This window comes from Clupea harengus, chromosome 7 (assembly GCF_900700415.2).
Source record: "Clupea harengus chromosome 7, Ch_v2.0.2, whole genome shotgun sequence".
Taxonomy (NCBI): Eukaryota; Metazoa; Chordata; class Actinopteri; order Clupeiformes; family Clupeidae; genus Clupea; species Clupea harengus.
In genome coordinates this window covers 11,506,418-11,520,673 of record NC_045158.1, presented here as the reverse complement: position 1 = coordinate 11,520,673, position 14,256 = coordinate 11,506,418, and the positions used below count along the sequence as shown (strand labels likewise).

The 14,256-nt window shown below is 44.4% G+C and overlaps 1 protein-coding gene across 5 annotated transcripts in view; it reads right to left on the bottom strand.

Moving 5' to 3' along the window:
• The window catches only part of ccser1 (coiled-coil serine-rich protein 1), a 70,691-nt gene that overhangs the window by 37,358 nt on the left and 19,077 nt on the right, over window positions 1–14,256 (bottom strand). For all 5 annotated transcript variants that reach the window (XR_006152490.1, XM_031570520.2, XM_031570519.2 and 2 more), the window contains exons 6-7: window positions 7,091–7,226; window positions 2,972–3,049 (exon numbers count right to left, since the gene is read on the bottom strand). Coding sequence is in view for 4 of the 5 variants with exons in the window: in XM_031570520.2 (XP_031426380.1) it covers window positions 2,972–3,049; window positions 7,091–7,226 (214 nt within the window). In the remaining variant the exon portion in view is untranslated. The remainder of the gene's footprint in view (window positions 1–2,971; window positions 3,050–7,090; window positions 7,227–14,256) is intronic.

Below are 14,256 nucleotides of genomic sequence, written 5' to 3'. Positions count from 1 at the left end.
GTGTTTGCACACTGAAGTATCTCCTTCATAAACTTCACGTCAGCCAGCCCTATTTTCCCACGACCTTCATTTGTCAGCAAACCGATGGGTGGAGCAGGAGAGTAGGGGGAGGGGAGATTGTAGTTGTTGTGGGCTGCTCCAAGGGCAGCTCTGAAGGACTGCGAGAGAGACGGGAGCTGCGCATGGACACACTGTGCCACGAGGCACTTACAGGACGCACTCAGCAGAGCAAGCCAAGCTGAACAGACACACACACACACACACACACAGCACTCCGAGTCAGGGTAGTGTGTGTGTGTGTGTGTGTGTGTGTGTGTGTGTGTGTTTGTGTGCGTGTGAGTGCGTGTGTGTGTGTGTGTGTATGTGAAGCAAGACAGACACAGAAACAAAATAATAGCCTACAAGCTCAGTGGAATATGTATTCAGACAACACAAACAGAGGTGCAGAGGTCTGATGTTCAAATACTACTGGGGGCTTGGAAGTGTTACAGGACAGTGTGAGAGTTGACCGATCTGGCCATGGAGACAGGAGACGTGTTGGTGTTTCAAAGTACTAAACAGCTTGGGAGTGGCTTGCGTGAGTGGGAGCATCTTTTCCCTTCAGAATCTGTGTATTTCTTTCCCACTTTCATTCTTTCCATCCGTCTCTGTAACTGCATTATTTATTGATGAAGGCATTAAAATCAAATCAGGCATATTGCACAGACATGCCATCGAGTACGTGCAGGACATCCCTGGGTCTTTTCATAATAAAGCCACAGAATCTGTCCTATCAGAAAGTCATGTCCTAAAGAGGTCACAGAGTAAACAGGAAAATATAGCGCCCCCTCTAATTCCCCACCCAGGGGGAAATGTTTAATTATATCTTAATTATAGATGTTCACCAAGAGGCACTTTATCTCCACATTAGCATGTAGGTCCTCGGGAGGGCTGAGTGGGTCACAGTCACAGTGACACACACACGCACGCATGTCGACACCAGGCACAGACCCCCAACCACCTCCCTCCCCTCAACACACACACACACAGTCTCTCTTCTCACACAGCATAAGGACAGCCAGCCGTAACTTCAAACACCTCAAACAGCTTGTTTTATCCTGCATGGCTCCTGGCGAGATTAAAGACAGTGAGCTGGGGATTACATACTAGACGAGTTCCCTACATGGAAAGAAAAAATAAATCATTCGACAGGGAGAAAAAAGACGGCAAATAGAAGGGGGGGGCTCAGGATGTACAGATTCTCGATTCTACAAAGCAGATCCAAACAAAGAATGCTTTGATGGAAACCTGTAGAAGAGGTAATGCATCAGATCCTTCAACGGCACATCTGTGGAGCTACAACCACCTTGAGGCCTCTTCTTCTCCTCAACAGCACCATAGGTCTTATTTTCCATCTGGCCAATTTAGCGGTATCTGATTGAGCACAGTACAAATACAAATCTAAACTCTTTTCCTGTTTGTGGTGAACTTTCTCCAAAGAAGGGGAGGAGCGGGTCCCTGGGTTTTCTACTAAATACTCCAAAGAGCACTGCAGAGCAAGACCAAGCAGGCTGGGCTTATAAAGTTCCACAAAAGAGATGGCTGAGAAAACAACTTTTCATGACCAAGACAGCAGAAACGCCCCCTTTGTCTCAGCTCAACAGGGGTAGGTGGGTTGGGCAAGCTTGGCTCTCTGATAGCGAGACCCTACATCAAGCCTATTCAAACTGGCGGCCCGTTAAAAATGTTCCGTGGCCCGCCAGCAGCCAAGTCTTGTTGCCATGTGGACGCTATGATAAATAAAATCTGCAGGAATATATTTTTCGTGGTGTCGCATTTTATGTGGCCCGCGAAAACCCAGTGATTTTCCCATTCCGCCCTCTTGGTACTGAAGTTGAATAGCCCTGCCCCTACATCATCTTCCTGAGGAGTGGTCGTGCACCAAACTGCTCAGTTTCCCTGCTGCAATCCCTCATTTTGCCACGGGAAAGTGGCTTTCCACGGTCGCTAATTACACAATGCGGAGCTAACAAATGTTCGCTAAACAGAAGTTTTTTGGGCTCAAAGTAGGACAAGCGGTGACATGGTTTCGTCTCAGGTGGATACCGGGCCAGCCTCATTTTTAAAAAGAACCCTGATTTTCTGGAACAGCAGGGACGAGTCCCAGCCCCTCCCACTCTCTCCCTGTATCCCCTGTATCCCTCCCTGTCATCCGACACAATGTCAGATGCATGGGGTCCTATTCTGAGCTCCCGTTCTGCTGGCTCCGTGCGGAGAGGAAACGCGCTATGCACGGGACGGCCCCGGGAATGTCACATGGCTCTCCGCTGCGGTGACAGAGGCTGCTGGAGCTGGAGCTGGAGCTGGTTATGATACTGCCACCACTGCTGCTTCGCCTGCTCCATGTAGGTCAGTAAGGAGGACACAGAAGCAGACCTCGTTTCCATCGCACTCCGCAGGATTTTTTAAACTCTGAGTGCGTGACAAAAAAAAAAAAAGAATCTGCACAGTGACAGCGACGAGAACAAAAAAACAGAACAAAACAAGACTCTTCCAGAGTGGTATTGGGCTGAAACACTAAAACAGTAACACCTTTTCCAAATGGGGAGGAATCTCTTAGGAATTATCGCGTAAAGACGTTTTCATTTTTACTTAGCTTACTGCTTACTGTTTCTCTCAAAGAGAGGCACGCTCTGCTTGTCCATGATTAGGCAGGGTCATGAGTAGGAGTAATTCAGCCTCTATATGAATCATAGTACTATTCTTCCCTTTCAATCTTTTCCTATCATGGCGCCCCTTCAAAGACATCCTTGATCCATCAAAGTGCAAATCATTTTTCCTGAAGCACAGGATACAATTAAATCAGAGATTAGAGCCCTGTGGGTTCTATTCTGGCAAACACTCTACGAGAACTGAGCAGAAAAAAATGCTTTAGAGACCTTTGAAACACAGGTGATCTGTTGTAATGATTTGAACTATATAATGCAATTACCTTGAAGGGGAGTGACTTCTCACTGCAGGGGCTTATGGGTAGGGAGTGGAGGCTACTGGCTGGACTTGTGTCAGTGCTCTGGAAAACAAAGAGTGGCACAATTGACACATGAATGCACACGGTCTTAAACTTGACAGACATCTGCAAAGGGTCTTTCACAATTTAACATGTAAAACTACAGTGGGTGACTGATAAACGTTTATAATTGTCTTGTCATATATATGGGATTTGTTTATCGAATGAAAGCAAATAAGCTGCCTTTGGCATAATGTTTGAATTCAGCTTCAGTTTGATTTAATAGTGCTTAGCAACTGTACTATTTCAAGGTTTTTTCTGCAACGTCAGTAATGTTAGCATGTAGTGCAGATAACCACAGAATGTTTTTTAGAAACCACAAAAGGCTTCAAGAACTAACATGATACAATTCCACAATCAAAACAAAACAAAACTACTACAGACAGTTGCCTACTATGCTGACAATGATCAACCTCCCTCACACACAAAACACACACACGCATACACACAGTATTAAATAAAAACATATGAAGAGCTACTCAGCTGACCATGGTGAACAAAGACATTAGAGGGCAGCCATGGCAACCACAATGACCTCAGATGCAAATTAACCCTGGACAGGTATACTGTGTCTTCTTCAGGACTCATACCAGGAAAAATAAAAAACAGAGCACGGCATCAATGCTCAGAAACTGCTGGATACAACTAGATTGTTTGGATTATTTATATCAAGCCATGTCTGTCCAATTGCACTGCAGTCTCAAATAGGACAACAAGTTACAAACTGACAAGTACTAGAGAGTACAAAGTCAGAAAACTTCGCTGTTTCCTGTGAGGAATAACTGTGTAGCAAAGCCCAAAGAGTTTCTGGAAGCTTTACACTTACGATATTTTCGGTTAGGGAAGCAGGTCCTAAATGTGTCAGCTTTGATCAATGGCTAACCTACATGAGCGTCTTAAGGTCATAAATGGAAATGTTCCCACTGCAGACAAACACAAACACAGAGGGCCCATTTGAGGGCTGTAAAAAACATGTGCATCAAAAACCTCAGTATTCAAAATGTCAGGATTTGTGACTCTCTGGAGTGTTAATTTCATATATTATAATCATTATTCCCCTAGTTATAGGGTTATAGAATGATTGTATGGTATGATCATCATACAGTTTCGTCATTGTCAAAGTAATGATTTAGAGTTGGGTATAACTAGTGGTGTACAACTAAAGGAAATGCAAATCGCAGTCCTCCGTTTTATCTGTGGTAGGTGGCGAAGCACATTTAATGAACTCTAATGTGTAAATATGATTACATTCTGTGGCATTCATAGCCATTCATATCCTCTCTCAATCGGGAGCGCCCCGCTTTGCTCTCTCCTGGATTAGACGCAGATGACACGGCCGAGAAAAGAAAAGAAAAGAAAGAGAAAAAAAGGGAGAAGAACGAAACGCGCGTGCCCCTAGCTCAATATCACGGGGTCAGGCAAATAAAAACGCAGGAGTGAAGGAACAAGTTATTGTGATTCTTGTTAGTGAGTGGTTTACATACGGTGATGGAGGACGGCGCACATTTGCAATTTAATGAGAGCGTGGAGTCAGCGATGGGGGCAAACAATTTTCTCTTTAATATTCATATTCTTCTGCTGTGTACTATCTCCTGGACCTTCCTTGTGGCCTGTAATTCATATTTTAGGGCTCCCTTACAGGGAAGGTGACAGTGTTTTTAGGAGAGCAACACAAAAGACGACATCTCTCTGCCAGTTCTGTTCGTAAATAAAAATTGGTTGAGAGCTCCATGTTGTTTTGCAGACACAAGTGCGACGGCCTTGGCAGACAACAAAGCAGTTGTTGTTTGATTTTAGACGGCGAACGCCCCACACTTGGCAACACAGCTCTGTTTTTCCCCTTCCTTACTTAAGTACTTTTTTCTCTCAATTGTAGTCATCAAAGATGAGCGCACATTAGGTGCAATCCAAAATAGTGTTTTTCTGTATCTCCCAAAAGCACAAAAACAGACTTCATTTTAGAACTTTTTGTTTAATCGAAGAAAAACACTTTTTTACTTTGTGAGGGCATTACTGCTTCAGTCATTGAGATTCTGAAACAGTGTGACCTAAAGCACAAACGGCCCCTTTGCCAAATGAAATATTACCTCGACATTAAACACACTTTATACTGGAAAATAAAATGTTCCTCAATTGACAGGTGGAAGTCATTAATCACTGCACTTAACATTTAAGGCTGAAAAAATGCATCTATTTATGAATTTAAGAAGCGCTGAAGTCTTTCTAACATTCAGACTGTGTACAACTCCTTTGGCCTTAGCCCTCCTCAAAAGTTTTCAGACCACGATTTTACTCACTGAGAATGACCAGCGAATGTGCCTTCATGGATAATTTACCAGTCTGGACTCAGGAGAGCCGGTTCTGCATTGAGGAAGTGATGGACCAGGTTAACCCATCTCAGGCAAAAGGCAAAACAGCCCCTGAGCTGGTTCTCTGGGACTGCTCCAATCAACTGTCTAGATCGAGGTGTAGAAAGCAAGAAATCAAGATTCTTTTACTGTTTTATCAAGTCTGAAGAACACTTTTCCTGGAGATCTTCAGATTGGTTCCTTTGAAAGGAACTGCACAGAGGTGGCTGCGAATTTAAAGCTTCAATGCTTCCACATTGAATTCAAGCGCGAAAAATGAACCCAAATTACTTCCAAAACAAATACAAACCAAAAGCACTTGAGGCAGAGGGAGCAGATTTGTGAGCGTGCCGTTTGCTTTAAGCTACTGAAAATATCTGAACGCCCGCATCGACACAGAGGAGCTAACGCGCAGATCAGTTGAAATGAAGCCTGGGTGAAATGAAATGGAGATTATTTGTGTGCCGCCTGGGAAGTGTTAGTGTGTAAATGTGTGTGTGTGTGTGTGTGTGTGTGTGTGTGAGAATGTGTGTGTGTGTGAATGTGTGTGTGTGTGTGTGAATGTATGTGTGTGTGTGTGTGTGAGTGTGTGTGTGAGTGTGTGTGTGTGTGTGTGTGTGTGTGTTAGTTTTTTGAGAGTGAGTTCTTCAGTGTTTGTGCCTCCTCATTTTAGGAGTTATGCATCCACGCAAATTGAGTTAGAGAGCGCGAGTGCCAAAGTAAGAGCGGGGAGCGGCACAGGCTCGGGAAAGGCGGCCCTCGACACATCAGGGATGCAATGTGGAGGCGTTGCCAAAACAACCGCTGTGTTTTTAAATTGAGCTCTCCGGCTGCTTTTTAAACATGGCATCAGGACCAGACCGGCTGGCACAAACTGCTCTTCCGCTCGCTCGCTCCCTCCAGCCCAACCACCACCGTCGCAAATAAAAGAATCAAGATGAGGGTCAAGGCTTTTCTGGTGCACCCACAGAGCAGTGTGGCACAAAGCCACACATGGCCACATACACAAACAAACACACAGAGGGACAGACAGAAAGACACACATACATACTTTTAAAACGATTCTGGTAAAAATGAATTTGGACAATTCTTCTAACTGTGTGGAGCCTTGAGTTTCCGGCAAATGTTACACCTCCACCCACCAAAAGTTTCGGAGCTTTAAGTTAAAAGCGTGTTTCCTTTTCCTATGCTTTAATCTTCCATATTCTTGTAAACCCCGAGGCAGGGATTAGCAAATCTAGAATCCACAAACACAATCCAGTCTCTGTCTGTGCTGGATACCAGCATGGCAGTCGGGAATCTGTAATATATAATATATGCCAGCATGTGATGTGCGTCACTCGCTATAAGTCAGACTGTGCTTGTGGGCACCTTGGCATGATTCCGTGTATGTAATGCATGGGGGCAGCTGTGCCTTAGACTTGTATATGAGGCTGTTCTTGTGAGTCCCTTCACACTGTGTGTGTTTTTGTGTTTCACTGTGTCTATGTATCTATGTGTGTGTGAGTGAGAAGGAGGGGGAGAGATAGAGAGGGATCCGTGTTTAAAGTTGTATGTGACACCTGTAAGTGAGTGTGTGTGTGTGTGTGTGTGTGTGTGTGTGTGTGTGTGTGTGTGTGTGTGTGTTTGCGTGTGTGTGTGCGTGTGAGGTCCTGCAGCGCTGAGCTGCGCATGGCGGTGCATGTGGTTGCGTTACCTCTTGCAGTGTGCGGCGCAGGCGCAGCAGCAGGGTCTTGACGGCGGTGCAGTCCTGCTGCATGAGCCTCAGGGGCAGAGCCTCCAGCCCCGGCAGCTCGTCCTCACGACCCAGCAGAGACAGGGACCTCAGCTCCCTGCGAACACACAAACACGTGCACACACACACACACACACACACACACACACACACACACACAAACGCAGACGCACACACACAATCACACAGACAGACACAGTGAGCTCTTCACCAGAGGAAAAACAGCACAGAAGGAGCAAAAATGTGGTTGCTGCTTTCTTTGTTTTTGTTTTTTTCTTTGTTTGTTTGTTTGTTTGTTTATTTGTTTCAGCCAGGCAACAGATTGAGCATTAAACATTTTCTGTGTCTCAGAGAGAAGTGCACTTCTGTAGCTCAGGAGGTGGACGGAAGTGCCCAAGCTGCTAGCGATGCCAAATGCCCTCTGGCATGAGATCCAACTCCTTTAAAGCTCAAGTACAGCTAAAATGCAATATATGCTTTCCAGGCACCATTAGTCACTATGCATGGAACGGTCTACTGAATGACCAAATGTGAGGCCGTGGATCCATGTAGATTTGGGAAGTTATACCGTAATTGTGATTATGCATTACCGGTATGTGCTTTCTGATCAATGGGTATGTGAAAAACAATGCTCTGCCTTAAGGTGGATGTTGTGTTTTTCCCCTTATTTTTGCCTACTCAGTAGATATTTCAACAATGCTGAGAAGTAATCTCTCCCTTTGATCTCCATCAATAGAACATTTCACATGACCACAATATAGAGTCTAAATTACCATCTTGATGACTTGGCATGATGTTACACTTATTGCAGTCGTGGCCAAAATTAATCACACGTCCCGTGAGAACTCTGGGCTTGTTCCTATTAGTTCCTGTTGAATCTGATTTTCGGGCTGCATTTTCCTCTGAACTCTGCTGTAGCATGTTCATTGGAAGGATAAGAGCTGCTGGAAAAGTCTCTGCATGTCCCTCTAAATTATTTTGCAGGTAAGAAAAATCAAATCAATAATTTTGTTCTTCATATTGACTGCTAAAGCCCCATCCCATGTTTCAGACGTGAGGTAAACACAGGCAACTGTGCTTGTTTAAACACAGAGTGCAGCTGGCCAGAAAGCTCTTAACTGAGGCTTGGTGCAGTGCGGATATGCTCTAACAGGTGAATGATAACATCAATAGCGCCTTGTATCGAATTCATTCATTGCCAAGAGCATAATAAACGCAGGGGGATTTGAACTGGCATCTTGGCATACAACGTGGCAGCATCAATACAAGCCATGTCTGGACAAACAATCAGTTCAATCAAGTCGTCCCTCCGTTCATTTTACCCAATAAAGGGGAGCTTCCATGAGATTGTCCGGAAACTGCTCACATGGAACACGATCATTATTTCCAGGCCAATAAAACATGTAGAGGCTAATTGCTTTTCATTCTCTTCCTGGAAGCCAAATATCTTCACCAGCCACAGTCTTTGAAATTAAAAATCACCAACTAATTGCTCTTGATCAAGAGTAAAGACTGTAATCTTCTTAATCAGACTAAGAACAGGAAGTTGGCTTAACTGGGAGAGAAGTGTCTAATTCCACCGTTTCTCTTACACAACTGCAAGCTAGCCTTTTTTTCTTTATTTTACAAACATTTGTAGACACAGAGATGATTACAGGCCCACGCTGGGAGTAAGTGCAGTGAAACAATAACTTTCAATTCTCAATGGACGGAAGTGTGAGGCAGTAGTGGGAAATTGAAGAAATTTAAATGGGTAAGCACACCAAAAATACAAGCACCACAACAAGAACTGCTAACAAGCACAGACACAGGATGCTTTTTGCTGTTGTTTGGCAAAGGTGAGGAGATAACAAGTCAGATGTGCATGTGTTCACGGTAGACTTGGTTTATCCAGTAATTTTTTCTAGAGACTAAGAGTAATTCGACGAGTGAGATGGAGAACTGACTGAGCGGGTTTAGGGAGCTCAGGTAGGTAAGCGCCGTCTCAGCGACTGCTTTGTCACTTGTATTTTAAACCGCAAAGTTGTTTCTAGGAAGATTGGAGACGAATGTTTCACACAGAAAAATAAATCAAGGTATGATTCCGCAGTATGAAGAGATAATTCTGGCAAACATCAAAGGAAATTCAGTGGGTCTGCAAATACCAAGAGGATCCTCTTCCATGACTGAGATTACGCTTCATTATTGTAAGAACAAAGGACACTCTTCATTATTCCATATCGGGGATTACCATCGCAGATATCATTTGGCTGCACAGTTTGATACAAATCTCTCATCGAGTGTTCCTCATTGAAAATTGTGTTCATGCACAATTTTCAAGAGCATCACTTGAAAATTCAGTCAGACTCTCACAACGTAGATTACACCCACGCTGACAAATCTATCCAGATAATTCTCTGTCCTGCAGATAACAGCAAATGCAAATACTTCTCTGGGGGAATTCAATAGGTTTCAATATTATGGCGCAAAACAGAGAAAAGTGAGAAGGTTTTTTTTTTTTTTCTCCATCGAATAACCTTCAAAAATCATTTTGGGCTGGATTTCAAAAGCAATCAGTGAGCTGATAATAGGGCGGTTTCTATACATTCACATCCTCAAAAAGCACAAGTTTTAATATGGAAAAATACAGAAAGGTGTAGAAGCCTATCCTGCACAATTATGTCTGTGGGGAAATAAATAAATAAACAGAAAGCAATCGTGAACACAGAGGCTTGAGCCAACTGCACTTCAACTTTTTGTTTGTGAAAGAGCCAAGGGGAGGAGAGTGACAATTCCCTAGGGGTCTCAAACCAATAAAAGCTGACAAATGCTAAGGCTACATAACATAGCATACAATGTCGTACACACCGCAAGGTCTATAGTTCCACCTCATTTAAGGTGGTTAGGGAGGTTGAAATTCACCCCGTGCTCTTTCTTCAGGCGAGGCTAAGGGTGTCCTTTAATAAATGATTGCGGAAATTCACTGCCAGTGTCGGAGAGACGCTCACTTATCCAACCGCTCCCCCCTTTCACGTTTGCGGGCAGAATAACTTCACTCCAGACTCCACAAGGGACTCGGTCCCCAAAGCAAAGTGCATGGTAAGTGAGTCCTTGGAGCTAGGCGGAAGAATTAGTCAGCACAATAACTAGAGAAGATTGATTCTGACAGGAAGGCTTTGGCGGACTGCTAAAGAGCTGCTTCCCCTGACTTGGTTGGCAACGCTTCGACCACCACCACCTCTAGCCCAGGGTTTAATTACTACTGCTCCTGATACAAATTTATGAAGGGTGGAAGTACCAAAAATTAATTGATGAAAATGGAATGTGAGTTGAAAAATAGAGGGGTAAAAAAGGATATGAAATGCACCCTGTCTCTCCCTCTCAATCTCTCTCTCTTGTGCTCACCCAAAATGCACGCATGCCAAGTAGTGTGAGGTATGACACACAGAGGACCCAAAACGTACTTGCATTTTTGACATGGTGGCGTTAATAAACAGGTTCGTTTCATAAAATTATATAAAATGCTGTCATGCGGTTAATACAGTGCAGTTAATGCAGTTAATGGTCGGGAAATTATATTTTCACTACAATCGCCATATCATTTAAGGAAAGGAGCCTCAAGGGTGGAAGCGCAGTTTCAAATAAAATGTCAATCAATAGCATATGTATCACTCTATTTTTCAATTCACATGCATTTCCATAACCTCAATTTTATCAATTCATTTTTGTGCCTTCCACCCTCTCATGCAATTTCCGTGGCAGTACCAATTCATGAAACATCACTGTCGGGTTGTTGGTATTGATACCGCATAAGTAACGGCTCCAAACAGTATGTTTTTTTTCTTTTTTAAGATGGCTCTTCCCCGCAGGAGGTTTTTCTGTTAATTAAAAGGACTTCAGAACAGTGCGATGCAATTAGAGTACATTACAGTATTCATTTTCACACACTTTATTTCCAGGCAAATGCTGGAAATACTCCTGTTTTAATGAGAAGACCATGGCAGTGTTCCTGTCGACATGTAGAAGAGAAGATAGACATGCTAAATGAAAACATCTTTAGCTGCTTAGTCAACAAGCTGCTGATCTTAGATGTCATTAGTCACTTAGGTCTGGATTAATTAGGCATGTTTACGTCAAGGTCAGACTCCCAGTGGAACCAGACAACCTGTTGATTTTTTTACCTTGTTTCACATCAAGCTTTGTCTGACTAACAATGCGCTGCTTACTTTGTCTGTGACCTAAGCGCTGGTTTTGTCTCATGTTAGCATGCATGAAATGTCCACTCATCCTACTGGTTTGCTTGTTTTCTCACACATCACTGCTGCTAGATGCTCTGAAATGTTGCCTTCCGCACCTGCTGTTTGTCCGCACTTTAAGTGCTTATTGTACCACTGCCAAGACAGCCCTGTCATTTACCCTAAGTCTGAATGCGCTATTTACCTGGTAACGATGCAAGCTCATGCACCAGTCATCATTACACTAAGCACTGGCTGCAAAAGAGATTTATAGGTCCGTGCAGCAACGGCCAAAGATTTTCTCGCATATGCCGGGTATTTTCGAATATTATAAAGTCAAGGTCACCGCACTGTGGCCCTCAGATTCACTCTGTGGCTCTGGGCCATTACCTTTTATCAAGCACAGCGCTTGATAAAACGCTTAGGGTGCTGCTGCACGGCTCTCTCCCTCATGTCCAGAGAGGAGAGAACAGACTGGAGGAGGGTGGGAACTGCAGGATGGGAGGCAAGTGTCCCTGTCAGGGTCTCTTCTCTGAATGTAGGCTGAGCCAGAATCACCGGGCCAACGGGCAGTTTTATGGAACTAGACACTGCTTTTGCAAGATAACCCCAACGTCTGGCTCCCAGTGGTTAAGCAGCACGTGTTGAGAGGGTGGTGGTGGTGGTGGGGGGGGGGGGGTTTGCACGATCGTGTTCTACTACGCTGATTGAAGTGGATGATAATTTGCGCCGAGAGCCCTTTTTGTTTTGTAAATGCCGCTGCTCCATTATGCATTAATAAGACTCCTTTTCAATGGACTACACTCTGATCTGGGAAGGCTCCTAGATGCTGCCAGGCTGTGGTCTGTCACACAGGTCCTACTTCTCATTATGCCAGGGAAAGAGAAAAAAAGGGGGGGATCGGAGGATTTTTGAGCGAAATATTCTTTAGTCAGCAGCGACACCACTCCTCCAGCATCAGGGCCTCATACCTGTCACAGGTTTGTCGATGCCCACAGGGGTTCATGCCGTATTTAGATGCACCCTCATGCATGTTAATACCACCATCTGCTGTAGGTCTTTTATGTATGCCCAGAGTGTGTGTTTTTTTTTGCCCTTTCTGTTTCGACTCAGTCGACAGCTCTCAGCCTGCACCGTTGGAGGTCTCATGTTATTACAGCGATGGCGTATACCGGTGCTCCGATCTGGCATCCATCAGTTTTAATATATGCTCTCAGCTGGGTTGCTCTCCGCTTGGCACTTTTGTGTTCGGCTATTAGTGCAGAAATTCCCATCAGGCGCCTTCCATGATGGCCCTGATTATGATCACTATTAGCATTTTCCTGCTCTTCCCTTTGATATATAATTACATATTCATATCGCATAAAAGAGAAAAAAAATGGCACAAGCTTATGACAACAGTGGCACGACAGTTCCCAACCCTGTTTACATGGACATCAAAGACTATATGTATGCAAACCTCCTAAAATAATGGCCATAATGACACAGAAATCAATGACTGGAATGATGTTTCTGCACCCTTCAGCCAAAGTCTTAATTGCCTTTTCATCACCGTTCTTCAGAGCCAGTGGCTGGTCTGGTTGTAGCCAGTGGCTGGTCTGGCTGTAGCCAGTGGCTTGGAATGCTTTGAGGGCACAGCGCACTCACAGCAACGCGAACAAATACACAGAGACGGCAAAGCAGCAGCGCCTCCTGCCCATCGCCCGCAGCTTAGCAACAGAGCTCCCTATCGACAACAGCACGTTACCTTAGCAACAAAGCACAGCGGAGACGCAGCCACAGGAGGAGTAACCGTGGACACTGGACTAGTCTCATTATCTTTGAATGCCTTCTCGCTCTCTCTCTCATACCGAAGGCATGACCTGATGTCGTGAGTTTAAACATTTTATGTACAGTACTTTTTATATCTTTAAGATTACTTCCCACGTTGACTACACATACGTTTTCACTTACAGCCACAAATAAGCAAGCACATGGTCTCCCCCAATGCAGCTCGAACAATATAACCCTGCTCTCTCTCTCTCGTGGTAACACTCCCACCCACAGGGAGGCCAAAACCTCTGCAAGGTCTGAAATTAGTGTTTCTTATTTCCATTTTTGCCATTTCCTGCCCTCTGACATGCCATTAGATATTTTATGGCTGATATTTTTATTTCACTCGCTGAATTTAAATCAGCTTTTGCTGCCACTGCCTCGCATGAGCAAAGGTGTCTCGTTCTCCAGTCATCATCGCTCCCCCCACCCCCACCTTACTCACTGAGGAGCATATTCCATTTCTTGAGTTGTCTCTCCAGTCCACCAGAGGACTGACAGCTTGGAGGAGTTTGGCACAAAAATAGGGATATCAGCACCATCTGCTGTGTCACTAATTTCCAAATCAATCACAATGCCATGGTGCCAGTCTCGCTGCCCGTTGTGTTGGTGGCGTATGTTAGTCAGCTAATCCCGGCAAACGTGGTGAGGGCACGGCAAGCGTGTGCATACCACAGGCATGGGAGAGAGAGAGAGAGAGAGAGAGAGAGAGAGAGAAACGATGTCCTCATTCCCACGCATCATTAGCTGGGGTCGCAACGTCAACGCAACTGCTCTGGCACTGTTAGCATGACCTGCCAGAGAGCAGAATGGGGGTTCATTCCTCTTTCATGAGCAACAATGCAGCTGCAATTGCAAAGTCAAATGAATTACCTTTACCTTACCTTTACCTTTTTATGAAGACTTTCTTTGGCTTATTAAGTAAAGGACATACCCTCAGATGCTTCCTAAGACCATAAGGACATCCCAGAAAAACACATTGAATCCTAATATCTATAAAGGGCACTGTTTACTGTTTACTGAGCCCTTATATGAATGGATTCTACTTGTGGCATACACAGATTTTGCTAAATGTTTCTCTCCATTAGGCAGAGCTGCATG